This window comes from Mustelus asterias, chromosome 6 (assembly GCF_964213995.1).
Source record: "Mustelus asterias chromosome 6, sMusAst1.hap1.1, whole genome shotgun sequence".
NCBI lineage: Eukaryota > Metazoa > Chordata > Chondrichthyes > Carcharhiniformes > Triakidae > Mustelus > Mustelus asterias.
The window spans coordinates 19,601,681-19,622,123 of NC_135806.1; the positions used below are offsets into that span (position 1 = coordinate 19,601,681).

General features: G+C 43.4%; 1 protein-coding gene across 14 annotated transcripts in view; it reads right to left on the minus strand.

Moving 5' to 3' along the window:
- The window catches only part of ptprda (protein tyrosine phosphatase receptor type Da), a 595,150-nt gene that overhangs the window by 33,017 nt on the left and 541,690 nt on the right, over positions 1–20,443 (minus strand). For all 14 annotated transcript variants that reach the window (XM_078214119.1, XM_078214118.1, XM_078214117.1 and 11 more), the window contains 2 exons: positions 13,222–13,341; positions 10,897–11,051 (listed from right to left, as the gene is read on the minus strand). In XM_078214119.1, coding sequence (XP_078070245.1) covers positions 10,897–11,051; positions 13,222–13,341 — 275 coding nt within the window. The remainder of the gene's footprint in view (positions 1–10,896; positions 11,052–13,221; positions 13,342–20,443) is intronic.

Below are 20,443 nucleotides of genomic sequence, written 5' to 3' on the forward strand. Positions count from 1 at the left end.
AGTGTGGCGATTAGGGGATTTTCACAATAACTTAATTGCAGTGTTAATGTAAGTCTACTTGTGATACTAATAAATAAATTAATAAATAGAAGGGGACTTCTCCTCTGTGTCCGAGCCAACATTCAGCCCTCAACCACTACCACTGAAAATGGTTCAAGGATTGTTCCAGAATAGAACAGAGGGAAGAGTGGACTCGAATGATGCCTCAACAATAGCCAGGAATTAAAAACGAATGCAGCTAAAAAAAAATCCAATTTGAAATCATAATGCTGCAGAAGACAAACATGAAAGAAAGCACGTGTTACCAGACTATTCCAGAAGGTTAAATGCATTCAGGTCAAGGCTAATAGAATCATAGAAACCCTACAGCGCAGAAAGAGGCCATTTGGCCCATTGAGTCAGCGCCAACAACAATCCCACCCAGGCCCTATCTCCGTAACCCCACATATTTACCCCACTAATTCCTCTCACCTACGCATCTGGGACACTAAGGGGAAATTTTAGCATGGCCAATGCACCTAATCCACACAGCTTTGGACTGTAGGAGGAAACCGGAGCACCCGGAGGAAACCCACACAAAGGGAGAACTTGCAAACTTCGCACAGGCAGCAACCCAAACTAGGAATCGAACCCAGGTCCCTGGCGCTGTGAGGCAGCAGTGCAAACCAGTGTGCCATCGTTATGTTTCCATTTACTGGGATATTTTCATCTTTTATAGGCATGGACTGAAAAGTGTTGCCTCACAAATCAAACACGCACTTGATGCTGACGCACTGTGCTGGGAGTGCCCGAGATAAAAATCTAGCTCAGGCTGTAAACCAGTAACGTTCAGTCGAATTGGGTCAATTGGCGATTACTGATTAGTTCAAGCTGCCAAATCTAACAAAGTCTGTGGCAGTAAACAGAATTCAAGTGGTGCTCCAGCTCAACATGACAGCAGTTTTTCAGCCCGATTGTCAGTTCTTTACAAAGAGGTGAAGGGCTTTTAGTGCGGAAGCAAGAGAAAAAGCTGCCAGTCCAAATATTCCACTGTGCCACATCGTTACCTGCAATGCGGCCTAGTGAAACTTTCAGCCACCATATTGCAGTGGCATCCACCCCGACAGGCTCAGCTAATCAGAATATGAGTCCTCGTGCAGTCTATGTAAATCCAGCCTGCATCATCACAGGCTGGAAAAAGACATGGACAGGCATTTGAAAATTGCCCCGAATAGTTGCAGCACTTGTAATACTTAGAGGGGAGTTAATGGCCTAGTGGAATTACTACTAACCTATTAATCCAGAAACTCGGCTAATGTTCTGGGGACCTGGGTCCGAATCCCACCATGGCAGCTGGTAGAATTTGAACTCAATAAAAAATATCTGGAATTAAGAATCTACTGATGACCATGAAATCATTGTCAATTGTCGGGAAAACCCATCTCGTTCACTTATGTCCTTTCAGGAAGGAAATCTGCCACCCTTACCTGGTCTGGCCTACATGTGACTCCAGAACTACAGCAATGTGGTTGTCTCTCAACTGCCCTCTGAAATGGCCAAGCAAGCCGCTCAGCTCAAGGGCAACTAGGGTTAGGCAATAAATGCTGGTCAGCTACAAATTTTAAAAAAGGGATAAAAAAAAGGAAGCTCTAATTGAGGATGGTGGGGTGAGCAAGAATACATCTTAGCTCCAAAACCTCAGGGCTCAGATTCTTGCATTAATAAGGATACTGAATGAACATGAGGGCTCTGAGAGTCATCTCACAGGGTCTGAGGCAAGCAATTAGCATTACAGTAGAGTGCAATGACATCCGCTCCACCAAAGTCCGAGAAGCATGTGAAATGAGGTCAGAGCACCTGTAGCCAAAACCTCTGCATTTTTGCCACTATTAAAATTGTAATCTCACTTGGAGGTACGGACCACTAGCCTGTAGTAGCCCCCTGGGGAAGCATGTCAAGAGAACAATGGCAACCAGTTTCAAGAGAGTTTGGGAGCAGCATATGGAGTGGGTTGTGTGATCTTACTGCAACTAGCAAATCTGCCCTCCTCGTGGATAAGGGGCAGGCAGAACCAGGACTCAGCAGCAGATCGGGAAAACCTCTAAAAATATATATATATACCCTGCGTTGCAAATGTACAGTCTTCACTGGCCAGGCTTCTGCTGGGTTCGCTAGTAAGGTGAACAGGGTGCTATTCAAAAAACTCATGATAAGCCAGCACTGGTAGAATGAGCAACATCATCCCAAGATATAACTGAAAGGCCCAGCAGATAAAGTGAGTAATCCAGTGGCAGCAATTTTTATTTGTTTCTGTTATAAATTACTCCCTTGGGCCAGATTACCACCTGGAAGGCAGGTAATTCCCATCTGTAATCAGCAGCGTTAATTTAGCTAATGTCGGGACCGATGTAAAATCCTTTCGGTCGGAGAAACTGAGAGAAATTACAGATATATTTACTGGATTTTCTTCACACTTGCAAATAAATGTTAATGCTCAGCATCTCCATGTTTAAATCATCTAAAATGAAAGTCATAAAAAGGGATTTATGTTGAATTAATGTAGAAGTGTAGCTATTTGATCAAAATAGACCCCTAATAAACTTATTTTGTTATCAAAAATTGTCAAGAGGGTGCAACGGATTCTTTTAAAAAGTAACAAATCTACGTTTAGCATTTTTAACCTGTAATTGTTTTATCTTACAAATCTTTCCTCCGTCTTCCACCTTCGTTTCAAATGGCGGCTTCCCACACTGTACCCTGCGCTAATTTGCTCACTTCCAGGGCCAAGAATGTGGGCTCCTTGGGGGATAGTTTCATTTTCTGTGCGCACGTCATGTGGGAAGTGGGCTGGGCAAAGGCTGCACCTGCCCGAAGGAGTCAGCAAGGAGTTCTTGTTACAAATGGCTCACTAAATGGGTTCTGAGTACTACCCTTAATCATGTGTTCTGTTCCCATGGTTAATCCTGTGCAAAGAAATATTTCATGACACTTGTCCTAAATATGCTCCCTAAAACTTGACTCTGTGCTCTCCAATCCTGCTGTATCTGAAAGTATTGTCTTTTGCCACTCCATTCCATTAATTTAATGTATTATCTCCACGATGCCCCGTCAAAGACATCCTTTTGCAAGTAAATGTTTTTTTCCCTCATTCCCTCTCTATTACTGAAGTCCACAGGGTGCGATCTTACCGGCCGTTCACGCCACGTTCCCTCTGCAGCGAGGTCGGAGAATTTGGTGCCCAGCCAAATCTCCATTCTCTGCAGTGGAATGGGAAAATCCCGCCGGCGTGAATGGCCGTACGATTCCGACCCACATGTTTTGTCCACTCTGAATCAGTGGGTATCAGTTGTATCTGCATATCTGTGACTGGAATTAAAAGTGTGGACAGGGTGATAGATAAGCACACATAAGGACAAGAAAAGGAGGACTGAATTAATATGACAGCAGGCAGCTGATAGAAATGTTACTAAATGACTAATGTTGGATCTCTAATCTGACCCCTGACAGATTGAGATGAGATGCACTGAACGGTCAAATGCCCTGTTGATAAGAAATGTGTTCCATCACAGCAACACTCGGAGCAAGACAAGACTGCAATTATCCCCTTACTCAATATTTACCATGCAGTTATTACTTCACATGTAAATAGCTTCATATTTTCTGGCAGACTGGCATTTTCTCCACCACTGACTTATAATTCTAATTCAACCTTCATTCAAGCCAAATCCAGACAGATGACTTTTTAGTTGACTGAATCAGAGACGGTCACAAGTTCTACACACAACTACAATTTTTGTAAACAAGAATTGGATTTGTAGCAAACTTGAAACAGCCATCATGATCATGAGCAGTGGTTATGGAAAACATCACCTCATCACTGAAAGCGTAACTATTTGAACATAGAAAAACTACAGCACAAACAGGCCTTCGGCCCACAAGTTGCGCCGGTCATGTCCCTACCTACTTAGGCCTATATATAGGCTTACCTGTAACTCTCAATCCTATTAAGTCCCATGTACTCATCCAGAAGTCTCTTAAAAGACCCTATCGAGTTTGCCTCCACCACCATTGACGGCAGCCGATTCCACTCACCCACCACCCTCTGAGTGAAAAACTTACCCCTGACATCTCCTCTGTACCTACTCCCCAGCACCTTAAACCTGTGTCCTCTCGTAGCAGCCATTTCAGCCCTGGGATAAAGCCTCTGAGAATCCACCCGATCTATATCTCTCAACATCTTGTACACCTCTATCAGGTCACCTCTCATCCTTCATCTCTCCAAGGAGAAAAGACCGAGCTCCCTCAACCTATCCTCATAAGGCATGCCACCCAATCCAGGCAACATCCTTGTAAATCTTCTCTGCACCCTTTCAATAATTTCTACATCCTTCCTGCAATGAGGTGACCAGAATTGTTTCAAATTCTTCCACAGGATGGTGTGTGCCACTGGCCAGGCCAGCAGTTGCTTCCCATTTCCAGTTTCCCTGGAGAAGGTGGTGGTGAGCCACCTTCTTGAACCGCCGCAGTCCATGTGATGCAGGTACACCCACAGTGCTGTTAGAACTAGAGCTCCAATATTTTGATCCAGTGACAGTGAAGGAATGGCGATATTGTTCCAAGTCAAGACGGTGCTTGGCTTGGAGGGAACATGCAGCGGGTGGTACTCCAATGTATCTTCTGCTCTTGTCCCATTAGGCGTAGAGGTCAGAGGTTTGGAAGATGCTGTCAAAGGAGCCTTGGTGTACCATCTGCAGGGCATCTTGCAGATGGTACACACTGCTGCCACTGTACACCAGTGCTGGAGGAGGTTAATGTTTATGATGGCAGATGGGGTGTCAATCAAACGGGCAACTTTGCCCTGGATGCTGCTGAGATTCTTGAGCGATTTAGAAGGCCTATTCTCGGCAAATGGAGCGTGTTCAATCATGCTCCTGACTTATGCCTTGTAAATGGTGGATGGCTTTTGGGGAATCAGTTACCCAGCACAGAATTTCCAGGGCCGACCTGCTCTTGCAGCCACAGTAATTATATGACTGGTCCAGCTAAGTTTCTCTGTTAATCTCTAGAATGTTGATAGTCTCCCCCCGCCACCGGCAACCCCCACCTCCACCCTGACAACACCCACCTCCACCCCCTGGGTTCAGCAATGGTAATGCCATTAACTGTCAAGGAGAGTTGGTTAGGTTCTGTCTTGTTGGAGATGTTTATTGCACTGACATGACATGAATGTTGTCCAGGTCTTGCTGCATATGGACATGGACTGTTCCAATATCTGAGGCATTGCGAATGGTGCTGACCTAATAATGGAAGTAAGGTCATTGGTGAAGTAGCTGAAGATGTTTGGGTCAGAGGACACGACCCTGAAGGACACCTGCAGTGATGTCCTGGAGCTGAGATGACTGATCTCCAACAACCACAACCATCTTCTTTGTGCCCATGTGACTCCAACCAGTGGAGCAGTTTCTCCTGATTCCAACTGACTTCCATTTTGCCAAAGCTCTTTGATGCTACACTTGGTTGAATACCGCCTTGATGTCAAGGGCAATCACTCTCATCTCATGTCTGGAGTTCAGCTCTTTCGTCTATATTTTGATTGACAGGAGTGTGTAATGAAGTCAGGAGCTGAGTTACCCTGGTGTAATCAAACTGAGCATCAGTGAGCAGATCATTGCTCTGTAAGTGCTGCTTGATAGCACTATTGACAACATCTTCCATTACGTTGTCAATGATGAAGAGTAGGCTGGTGGGGCAGTAATTGGCTGGGTTGGATTTATCCTACTTTTAGTTGACAGGACATACTTGGGAATTTTTCTATATTGCCAGGTAGATGCCAGTGTTGTAGCTGTATTGGAACAACTTCTCTTGAGGTGCAACCCTTTTGGGAGCACAAGTCTTCAGATCTACTGCCAGAATATCGTCAGGGCGCTTAGCTTTTGCAGTGTCCAATTTCAGCCATTTCTCGAATTGGCTGAAGACTGGCACCTGTGATGCTGGGGTCTCCAGAGGAGGCCAAGATGGATCATTCACTTGACAGTTCTGGATAAAGATTGTTGCAAAAGCTCAACATCGTCTTTTGCATTGCTGTGCTAGCTTCCCGCATCATTGAGGATGGGGATATTTTTGGAACCTCTTCCTCCAGTGGTTGTTTAACTGTCCACCACCATTCGTAACGGGTTGCAGCAGGACGGCAGAGCTTAGCGATGATCCTGTTGATTGTTTAATTGTTCAGCTCTTTCTATGGCATGCTGCTCCCACTGTTCAGCATGCAAATAATCTTGTGTAAAGCTGAATCAGTTTGACACCTCATGTTTAGTTATGCCTGATGCTGCTCCTGGCATGCCCTCCTGCACTCTTCATTGAACCAGATTTGATCCCCTGACTTGATGGTGATGGAGGAGGAAGGGATATGCCAGACTGTGAGGTTGCATATTATGGTTGAATATCATTCTGCTGATGCTGATGGCCTATAACGCCTCATGGATGTAATTGTGAATTGCTAGGTCTGTTCTAAATCGATCCTATTTTGCATGGTGTCAGTGCCATACAACATGACAGAGGACATCTTCGATATGAAGGCGGGATTTTGTCTCCACAAGGACTGTGCGGTGGTCACGCCTACTGACACTGTCATGGATAGATGTATCTGCAACAGGTAGGTTGATGAGGATGATGTCAAGTAGATTTTTTGCTCTTGTTGGTTCCCTCACCACCTGCTGCAGAACAAGTCGAGCAGCTGTATCCTTTAGGATTCACAGCTTACTGAGAATTCTCTGCTTTACAAGACCTTCACCTCACCGAAAGCATCAACTTATCTAAGAAACCACAGACCTGCCACAAAACAGACTGAGTCTATCATAAATTATAATTGCATTGTTTTACCTTAATCTATATCTATTTTTTCTGTGTGTGAGACAAGTGATTGGCATTTTAAACCTCTAAGGCAAGCATGTGACAATAAATAACCCTCTTTACTGTGAAGCTCACAGGAAGCTCACTTCTGGGCTTATTTAATCAGGACAATCAATCTGAGGGTAAGAAAATATACACTCCTTACATACAAACATATTGTTCATGGGCAACAAAAAAGAAATACACAAATTTTGTCCTTGACACTTCAGGCAATCTAAAGGCAATTAAAATCCATAAGAACAATTGAGAATGCTTGCCTAGCCAGTGATGCCCACATCCTGAGAAAGACAAAGAGTAATGATCAGAAGATATTTTGTGACATGAATCAGAGAGATAGCTGACCTTGAGAAGTCAGCCTGATCATCCTTGGCATCTCCCTCGGTGCCATCAAAATGACCACTTTCTTTCAGAAGGAATTTACAAGGACTGATTCACAGACACAGGAATTTCAGAATGTCCCTTAACCTTCCTGAGGCCCCATTTGATTGTAAGTGTTGTTTCTCAGATCAGGTCACTTTGTTAAAGTCCTCTCCGACAGCATTAATAAAAACTGTTGCACATAATCTTGAAACAGCGTTTCTGGCAAATGTGTACATCTCAGTTTCATTTATTATCAAGTGCCACTGGCGATGTTTTAAATTATTTTGATTTGATAATGGCAGGATGCACAGCATTCCTGAAATCCCCTCTAAAGCTGCTATTGATAGATGGTACATGAGAAACTTTTTAGCATTGAAGGAGGCCATTCTGACCTTGCCCCTCGGCATTGGAGCGCTACCCTGCTCTCTCACTGTACAACTGTGTCTTGTTCTGATTCAAATATTTATCCAGCTTCTGAGACCCAATGAGACCTGGAAGTTCCTAGGGTTGATCATTTTTCTGCACATGTTATCTGACCTGAGAGGAGGCAGTGGTAGGATTGCTGTAGTACCTTTAGGTTAAGAGGGGAAACTGGGAGTTGCTGCTCCTGAATGCTGTCCAAGAAGCACTGCTAGAAGTCTGTATGGGTGAAGATATGATCAAGCTTGGGTGTGATGCCTTACACAGTGAAGAGAAGAACACTGGAATTTCTAGATGAGAAAAGGTCCATCTAGTTCTCCTTCTACCATTCCGGTAGTGACGCGATGAAGTGACTAATCATCGCAATCAATTTCTATTAATTATTTTACAACAGACTCAAGAATGACATTACTAAAAGCTAAGTGGAGGGGAGTTTTGAAAACCAGCCTCTGAGTCAGAGAATGTGGGTTCAAGACCTACCTCAGAATCTGGGACTGGATTTTCATCTTCCAACGAAGGTGTGAATCAGCATGCAAAATGCTGAATTTCATTGCCTTTGCTGGAGAAATAATTTTCCTGACCTTCCCAACACCGCCACCATTGTTTGCATATTTGTTGGCGAGTCTGGAAGGCCTTGGGTGCAAACACACACGCGTGCACCTCTTTCAAGGTGAGGATCCCAACTGCGAGTACCATAGCAAAATTGTATGTTCTCCAACACACATTTTTGAGTGCTGATGTGAATTTTGTTTTGGGCGTTTGTAAGCCCTAAAAACACACCTCTTTGGAGAGCTCACAACCACTGGGGGAAGCTGGAAGGGTAAACATAATATGTTTTGACACCATCAAACATCACTGCTAGATGCAGTACTGCTGACCTTTACAGTGACAAGCACTGTATAATTGTCACATGCATTACAGTACTTCCCTAATTGTTAGAAATGGCACAATGAATTAAAAATGTAAAAATAAATTTCCTGTCAGCATCTGTTGACATGTTTTGCGTTTTGATTTAAATCGATAGACAGCTCTGGCTGTTAAAAAATCCCTGCTTTTGAAAGTTGAAAAAAAAAATCTGACTTCGCTCCCCTCCATTGATTGATGGACACTCTGGTTTGAGATGGAAATGAGACACCATTCTTTTCTGTCAGTGTCAGCCAACATCGCTGGAAGTTTCTGTTATAACAGCCATAGCTGTCCTGAATACTTGGCTAGGTTTCAAAAGCTGTATTAGCTTCAGCTCAGGAGGTGGTCAATTGACCCTTGAATGATTGACACTTTTGAGAGGCTTTAACAACAGAAAATGCCTTTGATGTGGTTTCTTGTTTATTTACAAACCTAACAGTCACTTAAAGATTTTTTTTTCATTGGAGTTGTGTTTTTCTCTTTCCAGTATCAATTATGGTTTGTTTGATTTCAGGCTTTTATAAAATTATTATTGATCATTTTAAATAATTCTTGTTGGTTTTGCATGCCTCCTGAGGACTTAAAATAGTTAATACTGGGTAAGTGGTTATGGAGGATATATGGAGTAATGGAAGGGGGATGGGGGACCTGAGAGGCCACAGGGTGGCAAGGGGTTATGAGGAGGTATGAAGGTAGTTGCGGGGCATGGAGGTGGCATGAAGGGTCAGAAGAGCATGAGAGTGGAGGGGCATGGAGATGGCCTGGGCAATCTGAGGGGGCACGAGCGATTTGAGGTGGTATGGGTGATCTGAGAGGACATGGGGTGACATAGGGGTGCGGGCTGAGGATTATATGGCCTTTAAACCATGCTGGGAGCTGGGCTGATATGTTGGAAAACCCAAGGCGAGCCTTCTAATCAGCACTCCTCACAGCTTGCAAAACGCACTGCGAACCTGCCCCTCGTGTGAACAAACAAAAAACCTTGGGTAGAGCCACATATTGGTCGGGTATGCAATTCAGAAGGCGCAGGTCAAGTTTCCTTAAGCCCACAAAAATATCCGAGCCCTGAGCAGACAAAGTGATGCTGACTCCCCTGTGTCGTGCATACAGAGTGTTACATTGTCAGAGATGCCACCTTTCAGATGAGGAGTTAGATCCTATGAAAGATCTTACAGGACTATTTCAAAGAAGAGCAGGAAGTAATCCCCGGTGCCCTGCCAATATTTATCCATCAATCAACACCACAAATACAAATGACCTGGTCCTTATCACATTGTTGTTAGTGGGAGCTTGCTATGTGCAAATTGGCTGCTACATTTCCTACATTACAACAGTGACTACATTTCTTTCCATTCTTTCATGGGATGTGAGCATTGCTGGCAAGGCTAATTGCTCTTAAAAAGGTGCTTCAAAAGTACTTCATTGGTGGCATGTTCTGGAGTTGTGAAAGGTTTTTAAAAAATACAAGTCTTTCTTCTTCTCTTTGTCCATCTGAAGTCACCTTTTTCTTCCTAGGGACGCGACACTTACCAACATGCCGTATCACAAATGACTTCTGTGTATCCCAAATGTTCTGAAACAAATCTATCTAATTTTCATTTGAACAGTCAAGTCTTTTCAATGTTAATCGCAATGGAAGAAATGACAAGTTTAGTGAGAGACTAAGCTACCCCAGCTTGTAAAAATCATAAAATAAACAGAAACATCCTCAAAATGAAACCTGCAAACTCCACAGTGCTTGGTCTCAAAAGAACGGCAGTGGAATGATTCTTCCAGTATATAACGGAGAATGGCAAGTGGGAGCATGTCATCCACCCAAGTTTCTTCCAATTACTGCAGCACAGCTATCAATGGAAGTGTATGGCAAACACTCCCTGTTTGTGGGGAAAATCAACATGTTATTATGGTGTCCGGCAAAATCTATGTCCTCATTATACCAGGGACTTGAATGTGTGCATGTCTGATACCTTACTGTCATCGTAAACATGAATATGATTGTTATCCTTCTGATTTGATATTAATCTTTTGGAAACAGCAATGACTTTTAAAATATACTGTGCATTAACTTCCATTCTCTTCCACTTCTAGGGGATACATAAACCCTGGGATTAATCACTCCACTAATTAGTAAAGAGGTGGTTCGGGCAAACTGTTTGAAAATGATATATTGCAGCAAAAAACTTAAGAGTCTTAAAGTAAAAGTGATAAAACAAAAGTTCCACTCCGAAAGTCAATTGATGTGGCATGCCACCCATTGTTTAGACAAATGCAATGAGGCCACAGCTCCCTGACGGCAGTGCCTTTGTTGAAGATAACGCCTACCTGCAATGTACAACCATTGGCCCGGCATCTGGAGGGTTACAGGCTTTGACTCGCCGTAAGAAGGCCAGGAATGGTGTTGGGTGCTCTGGAACCCCGTGATCAGGCCACGCTGTGAACTGGAATTGTCGTACTTCCCTCTTTTCGCTGGAGCCAATCTGTTAGAACAATGGGATTTTATCAACAAAATGATGGGAGTGTTTATAATAACTAAAAAAGAAAGGAGCTTTATTTTGGGCATGTTTCCCACACTGACATACATCATAATTTCCTGGCGCCTCTCATTTGTAGATCAAATTACACAGCTTGTTGTCTTAATGAATGTAATATAGGTTTGCCCTCTAGGTCTTTACTGCCTCAAATCCAATCTAAACAGAGAAATTGCGGACAGCTGATCTGTAGATGTCAGGCTGCAGTAATGTACTTGGTCCTAATAAACTATTTTGAGTCTGTGAGCATGGGAAATTAGAAAGGGAATAATTAGGAACAGAATTTCAGCAGCCACAAATTATCATTTTTTAATTCAATTTATAGGGTGTTGGCATTGCTGGCTGAGCCAGCATTTATTGCCCGTCCCTAATTACCTTCCATTTCAGAGGACAGTTGAGAGTCAACCACACTGTTGTGGATCTGGAGTCACATGTCGGCCAAGCCAGGGAAGGATGGCAGATTTCCTTCCCTAAGAGACATTAGTGAAATGGTTGGGTTGTTACGACAATCACCAATGGTTTCGTGGTCATCATTAAACTTCTATTTTCAGATTTTTATTGAATTCAAATTTCACCATCTTCCATGGTGGGATTTGAACCCAGTCCCCAGAGCATTACCCTGGGTCTCTGGATTACTAGTCCAGTGACAATGCCGCTATGCCACCGTCTCCCCAAAGTATGTGTGCATGTGTGAGACACAGAAGACACCTCCCTCACATGGTTCATATTTGGCTTAGGTAGAGAAGTCTTTTCTTATATATTGCCTTCAACAAAGCAGTTATGACATTTCATGAGAACAAATGCACTCTGTGCCTGACAGGGATTATCAAGGACCTCCAGAGGAAGAATTAGGGTTTAAACCCTTTCTTAATCCTAACCAAGGGCAAGATTGGACTGTAAAGTCGCAGGTCTAGGATTGCTGACTAGCAGAAAAGACAACAAATCTAAGATGGTGCACTTATATGAAATGTATTTAGGCCTGCTGAATAGTGAGGTTCAAGGTCACTTTGCTGGTGAACACACTCCATCCACACTTGTTGGTGAAGTACAGACAGTTACCATGAAATGGCAGTCCATGGGTGGGTGGGGTGAGTGCCAGAGATGCTGCTAAGGAGGAGATCCTTTTCTTAAACTGTAACAAACTTTTAATCTAAATCTGAAGGAGAAGCCCACCATGGCAACAGATACCTATTCTCACACCCATTAGGGGAAGGTCATTATTTTTGTGCATTGCAGTGCACTTGTGACACTAATAAATGAACTTTAAACTTTAAAACAGGACATGTGCAACTAACTGTTACTCCATACACAGCAGTTTGTGATACTTTTGATATCCTAACTCCTGCACTGAGTGCAGCGAGAATGCAGCCCACTAATAATCATTTTAATTTAGAAGACCAGCGTTGAAATTCCTGCTGTCAATAATTTAAGATTAACAAGCCAATGAGAATACGACAATCAAAAAATAAGCATTTAAAATCTATGATGGAGGTTGGAGACTTGCCCCACTGCTGGCTGTCTCTCAGGGGATCCAAGCTCTCAATTTGGGAACGTAGTAGGTGGTGCAACGTCGAGAGGGGCAGTGATTACAGAAATGAGTTAAATAATCATTTTGCAATGTACAAAGAAGGCAGCCATTTGGCTCAGCGAGCTCATCCTTGTGTTGAAACCTGAAGTTTCTTTCATTGCATCCAATTAATCTCTGGAATGACCAGAATCCTTCCTTTAACTCCTCCCCACTTCCATGTGTTAAACACTCTTTTTGTGTGAAGAAACGTCTTGTCATATCAGCCCTGAATTTATGCTCTAACAGTTTTTATTTAGGCCCCTTTGTCCTCCAGTTGTGACGCAACTTGAAACAATGCTCAGATTTGCCTCTTTCCAAGGCTGAGGATGTTTCTTCTGGCTCATTCTTAGCATAGGACACTGCAATGCAATGTCTTAGTGGATGTTGGGCTGTGTTTAGCTTTCCATGGTAGAAAATTGGAGTATTTTGATTAGTAACTGTCTTCTTTCATCAGATAAGGACCATTCTTTGCTATAAATGTTACAACAATAAAGAAAATATCCATTATTTTTGAAAAAAAATCATTAGCTTTAAGGAGAATTAAAGTTTTACCTTGTCTAATGTTAATGTTCGAACGCAGTAGGTTGCCAGTTCAACTGTATCCTGCAGAGTGACTTGGATCAAACCAAAGGTTTCAGTACCTCTCGAAGGCCAGTACTGGTCACATTTCACCTGTAAGAATAACCACAGGGATACTTACAGATACTAAGAAATATTCATAAATGAGTCACTTAAAATATATAAATTTTTCATTTTATTGTAGTTGTTTTGATCAATTCACAGTCAAGGCGTTGAATACATTGGGCGGAATTTTCCAGCCGCGCTCACCCCAAGACCAGAAAATCCCACCCAAGGTCAACGGACCTTGGTGAGGCGGGTGGGACGTGAAAATTCCACCCATTGTATTTTCACGGCACAAGATCATGGTTCAGAAGCAAATGCTTCTAGTTGTTAATATATCAGTTAACAGGAACAGGCTTTCCTGATTGACATTAGGAGGCACATGTATAACAGGAAAATGTTTATCTCAGCAGTACAAATGTTAACCTCTGGCAGTGGTAAAGGGCTTTAGGGCCCTGGTGCGACAGGATATGGAGGGTTTATTCAAGTACAAGACAAGTCAGTATTTTCACCTCAGCACTGACAGTTGACACTGGTGTCTCTAGAGGGGGATGGGAGATCTGGTGCTATTGGAATGCAGCAGCCTTCAGGAACACATCACATATTTTATGCCCAATTTTCCACTAGTCCTGAGGACAAAGTGTCGCTGGAAAAGACCAAACACACCCGGAGAGAGACTGAATATGGCTAACCCCCAGAGGGTCGGGCGCAGGCGGTGTGTCCCCTAGCACTGCCAAGGGGCAAAGTGTCAATGCCCATCGAGCATGAGGAAGTGCTAAGGGGGAAGGGCCTAGGGGAGGGGCCTGGGGGACCGATTGATGGGGGAAGGAGGGAGGCCAGAGATCGGAGTGGGCTCAGGGGGGGGGATCGGGATGGGCCGGGAGTTGGGGTTCGGGGCTGGCCTAGGAATGTTCGGGTTGGGCCATGGGGGACGGCGGGAGGGGGGGGGAGGAGGAGGAGGAGGGGAGGTGGGCGGTGGAGGGCCATCAATGCAGGGCTGGGCAGTAATCAAGCTGGCCAGCAATCGGGAGGCCAAGTGTCATGCGCATGCGCTGACCTCGGAACTGACAGATCGGCGCATACGCAGTGGCCCGTTCAGTGCGCTGATTTCAGCCACTCCAGCAGGGATAAGCCCCACCCCTTTGTTTTTAATGATTTTCACCCTGATGGCCTCTGCAGTGCACAGAGTGTGGGAGATTCTTCTTCGAACTCCCACTGAAAAAAACAGCGTGAATTACTCGGCACGGTGGCACAGTGGTTAGCACTGCTGCCTCGCAGCGGCAGGGTCCCAGATTCAAATCCGGCCTCGGGTCACTGTCTGTGTGGAGTTTGCACATTCTCTCCGTGTCTGCGTGGGTTTCCTCCGGGTGCTCCGGTTTCCTCCCACAGTTCAAAGATGTGCGCGTTAAATTGATTGGCCATGCTAAAATTGACTCTCGTGGCAGGGTAAATGCATGGGGCTGTGGGAATAGGGCCTGGGTGGGATTGTGGTCGGTACAGACTTGATGGGCTGAGTGGCCTCCTTCTGTACTGTAGGGATTTCATGATTCTATGATACTAAGTTTTCACGCAAAATCGACACTTGGAATTTTTTTGGGAGAATTTTGGCCAATACTTTACACTATATGCACGTGAAGATAATAAATCAAATCAAATCAAAATGGCAATACCACTCCAGAAGAAAACCTATTCCTTTCCTGAATGAACTGACATTAACTCTCGGTTCATTCCACACACTGTGGTACTCGGCTATAGAATGGACCCAACATTATTCGAAGATTCTTCAGCAAACACATTGTAATTTTACATAATTTACGTTTCAGGCAGTTCAGCTCCTGAAATGCAAAGCAAAGATGCAAAAATATCTAAAAATCCATTTTTAAATCAAGAGCATTAAAATGAGGTGTGCAGAGTTGAGGAACCCTAACCTAGCAAGCTTCTATCTGCTGAAACAAATGCATCCCCAGGTTAATCAGTACTGAACAGCTGAATCACATATGCACTCAGGATAATAATAAAGGAACAAAATGCATAGGCGTAGCTCGTTCCTGCAAGATGTTAAATGGGTCAATATTATAATTATATTACAGAATCACAGGTTTGGCTAGAGGTCCATGGGTGTGGAATTCCATTAAATTTATAACACTGGAGTTTTTTTTTAAAAACTTGTCTTTTTAATGCCACTACCAATGTTTAAAAATATAAAAAGCAACGTGTTAATCATCAGCTTCCTGTAACAGGAACAATCTCAGGCAATAGCAGAAACAAACACTGAGGGCGAGATTTTACGGCTTCGCTCATCCTGAAACCATAAACTCCCGCCCAAGTTCAACGGACCTTTCCATGGTCCACCCTTCACCCATTCCCATTCCCGTGGCGGGCAGCGGATAAAATTTCAGCCTGAGGGTTAAGGAGTATGAAATGGACAATGATTTACTTGGGATTTTTTGTTTAGCAATTATGCGCAACATTCCAATTTGACACCTAGAATTCAATTTTAACAACGAGGCCATTTAACATTCACTCTCTCTCTCTGCAATATTAGATCAGTAACCCTTTGAGAAAATCTGCCCTATGATTAAAAACTAACATCATTCTGTCACATTTACTCATTTCTCCACAGCACACTGAACCCATCTGCACCCTCTACACTGTGCATTCCATGCCTCTATTTTAGGATGGGATATTCCTTTACTTATTATTTTAGAAATTGAAGGAACAGAGAGCTAGAAACCAGGAATTTGATCCTTAAAAGATTTACACTTGTAAATGTATCATTGATGGATAGAGTTTTTTCTACATTTGTCCTTTTTTTCTCGGCTGGTGGATGCACATACAGCTTCCTAATAGAAACTAATAAATTACGACCCATAATGTTGTCAAGTGAAGCATCTCTTTATATTAAAGAAAATATTTCAAGACAAGCATTGAGATGGAAGCATGGAACATCAGGTGGCTTCCATTTGTATTATTGATACTAAAAGCTGAAGTTATATTTTTCAATGACACAATAAAAGGGAGGCAGGCTGAGATGTCAGCCATTATCACAGACAAAATTCCTGCCCTTCACTGTAAAAAGAGAGGCTTCTTGCCATAGCTTCCTGTAAATATGAGGGTATGAATAGTTCAAGATACAACCTGACCTTTCCACAACCACTCGTGATGCACTGACCGATGGATAGTAAATATGAGAATGTCACAGTGAGTCAGTTATCTCAGTCTTTTCCTTTCTATTTTCAGAGCAACTTCTAAAATTGAAAATACTTATTGGTGAGGACCATTGCAACTCATCCGAATAGTAGCAGATGGATTTGAATAAGAGGCCTTATCCTACAGATTAAAATAAATCATAGAACGGTTGCAGCACAGAAAGAGGCCATTCAGCCCACCGTGTCTGCGCCAGACAAAAAGAGAGAAACAAAAACCACAAATTTATTTTAATCCCACTTTCCACCTCCTGGCCTTGCAGGTTATAGCAATTCCTGCACAGAGCCAAATACCTTAAAATGAGTTGAGTGTTTCAGCCCCAATCACCAACTTAGGCAGTGAATTCCAGACACCCACCACTCTCTGGGTGAAGAGTTTTTTGTCATGTCCCCTTTAATCCTTAAACCTATGCCCTCTGGTAATTGATGTCTCAGCTAGAGGAAACAGATCTTTCCTGTCTACCATATCTCGGCCCCTCATAATTTTTTACACCTCAATTAGGTCACCCCTCAGCCTCCTCTGTTCTAAGGAAAACACAGTAAGAAGTTTAACAACACCAGGTTAAAGTCCAACAGGTTTATTTGGTAGCAAAAGCCACACAAGCTTTTGGAGCTCCAAGCCCCTTCTTCAGGTGAGTGACACTCACCTTCACTCACCTGAAGAAGGGGCTTGGAGCTCCGAAAGCTTGTGTGGCTTTTACTACCAAATAAACCTGTTGGACTTTAACCTGGTGTTGTTAAACTTCTTACTGTGTTTACCCCAGTCCAACGCCGGCATCTCCACATCATGACTAAGGAAAACAACCATAGCCTATCCAATCTTTCCTCACAGCTGCAATTTTCAAATCCTGGCAACCTCCTCTGTATTCTCTCCTGAGCAATTATGTCCTTCCTGGAATGTGGTGACCAGAACTGTACACAAAGCCCCTGCTGTGGCCCAATCAGCTCTTTATACAGTTGCATCATTACATTCCTGCTTTTGTATTCAATACCCCACCCAATAAAGAAAAGCATTCCATCTGCTGTCTTTACCACCTCCTTCCACCTTCAGCGACCTGTGGACATGCACTCCGAGATCTCTCACTTCCTCTACCCCTCCCAATATTCTACTGTTTATTGAGTATCCTTAACTTTGATGGCCTCCCCCAATGATCGCACTTTTCCAGATTGAATTCCATTTGCCACTTTTCTGTCCACTGAACCAAATCATTGATATTCTTCTGGAGTCAAGAACTATCCACTTCACTATCAACTACATGGCTAATTTTGTGTTACTTGCAAATTTCCCAATCATACCTCCCACGTTTAAGTCTAAATCATTAATATATACAAAAACAGAAAGGTCCGTAACACTGAGTCCTGTGGAACACCACTGGAAACTGCTTTCCAATCACAAAATCATTTATTGTCTTTTGTTTCTTATCGCTGAGTCAATTTTGGATCCAACTCACCACTTTCCCCAAATCCTATGGTATATCACTTTTCTGAACAGTCTTCTTGTGGGACCTTATCAAATGCCTAAAATCCATGCAGACAACATCCACTGCATTATCCTCAACAACCCTCCTTGTTACTTCCTCAAAATAATCGATTAAGTTAGTAAGACATGATCTTCCCTTAACAGAACCATGCTGACTTCCCTGATCAATCCACGCTTTTCTAATTGACAGTTTATTGTGTCTCTCAGAATTGATTCTAATAATTTGCCCACCACTGAAGTCAGACTGACCAGCCTATTATTTTCTGGCACATCCTCGCACCCTTTTTAAATAATGGTACAATGTTCGCAAACCTCCAATCCTCTGGTACTTCGTTTCTATCTAGTAAGGATTGGAAAATGATTTTCAGAGCATCTGTTATTTCCTCCATGGCTTCCTTTAAAAAGCTGGGATACAATCTATCCAGTCCTGGTGATCGATCTATCCTCAAGAATGTCAGTCCCTCCAGTGCTTCCTCCCTCATTCACTGTATCTAATATTTCATACTGGTAAAACATGTTTGGGTTTTCTTTGATTTTACCTGCCTATAGTTTTTCGTATCCTCTCTTTGCTTTCCCAATTTGCTTTCTTACTTCATACCTGTATTTTCTATACTATCAACAGTGAATCTTACCCAGTCCCTTTTGTGTCCATTTTAACAATGCAACTTGATTTCCACTCACAAGTAACCACAAGGACATCACGCAAGAATCCAGGACCAACTCAACACAGGGTTTGCAGTGAAGATGGAGTCCAACCTTTCCAATGGGGATCGGGTGGCCCCTTCTATCAGCACACCTGTGGTGTCAACCATGTTGCAGCATCTGATGGTGGATGTCTCAGTTTCCACTGCCGTACACACAGCACCTCCCAGAATCCGAATGTTGCAGTGGGAGCCCTGGCTGCACTCAATGCTGTCAAGGATGATCTGGGTGCGGCATCATGGCTATGGGTAGCAGTGTGCAAAGTGGTTTTCAGGGCATCACGGCAAATCCAGCATTCTGGTCTCCCGAAAGATCGCCTGCAGTTATGACCTCCTACTGACAGCCCTGCTCCCACCTGGCCTCCTTCTATGGCCTCAGCTCATTCTCAATACTCAGCGAAAGGCCGACCTGTCTTCTCACACACACACACACACACACACACACACTGTTTGCCTCCTGTTGTGCTTGGACTCAGAGCATGGTTGTATTCAGTACAAGACTGCAAACAGGAGGAAGGTGCTAAAGACTACTGATAAATTCAGGCCGCAGAGCAGTCCAGCAGTCAGCAGTGTGCATTAACATTGCTACAAAAAGAGCTTCATGGCCAAATATACAGCTGTCCCGCATCCCCTTCAGGTACCGGGTTACATGGGATGAGGTTAGAGGTTAATATGTAACATCAAAACAAAAGGGGGTGCCAAGTCTAATTTTAACCCCTGTACATCTGGTTGGGTTCTATGATTGTGGAAACCTTTTTGGAAACTGATTCAGAAGTCTGATATCTCAGTCAGTGCCACAAATAGATGCTAAACCAAGTGGTTAGGTGCAGGGGCAGGAAAGTTACCTGGTTCAGTCCCAGTATACACATGTTTAAACCGTTTATATATTTAGACCGCCTTTTCAAGAATGTTGGGCTAATTTTGGTGACAAGGTCTAAGCTCAATATCTTTGGCCGGGATTATTTCTCCTAAATGTTTGGAATGCATAAGTCTCAGTTACCCAAAGGTCGGCCCTCCATGAAAGAACTTGGCCCCAGCCACCTCGCCTGTCTCCTGTCCTCCTACATAAAAATTGGAATTGCTTATGTGTGAAACTGATCCTTTCTTCCAACCAAAAAAAAACCCCAACAAGCCTGTGGTGATACGGTGAGAGACGGGCTGTGCATATGTTTGTTGCTGTTGCCATTTTTCCTGTCTGGTTTAATCAAGCCACTCTGAATGGGATAGTGCTTTCAGGAGGGGGTCGTGACCCGGCAGCATACTCAAACTGAAAGTCTTGCAGCAATGGAGTCTGGCAATACTAAGGTCAAAATAATGCGAGTTAAGATCATTGACTCCAGCTGAGAGTGGGTTAAGAAGCTGAATAGCATTTACCGAAGAGGCCACCAACCAGATCCATTCACAGTCTGTAAGCCCTTGCCCGTGCAATAAAACACGTGGCTCAAGAGGAAAGCAGGCACATCAACACTTGGAGCACTGTCCACACCTGCAGCTTCTCAAGTGACATTATTGTGAAGTAGTAATTATATTCTTATGAGTAGAAATACACAAAGCTACAAAATGTTGATTATGTCATGTCTCAGGAATAAGCCAGACCACTGCACATTATTAAAATGAAGACAGAGATGCTGATGCAGTCCTCAAAGGGGCAATAAAGGCAAACACAACACAGAAGCTTCAAGAAAGCATGGATGGAAACATATCTTGCCTTGAGGAAAAATTAGTAAGCAGAGATCTATAAATAATCACAGACATTGAAGCGGAAG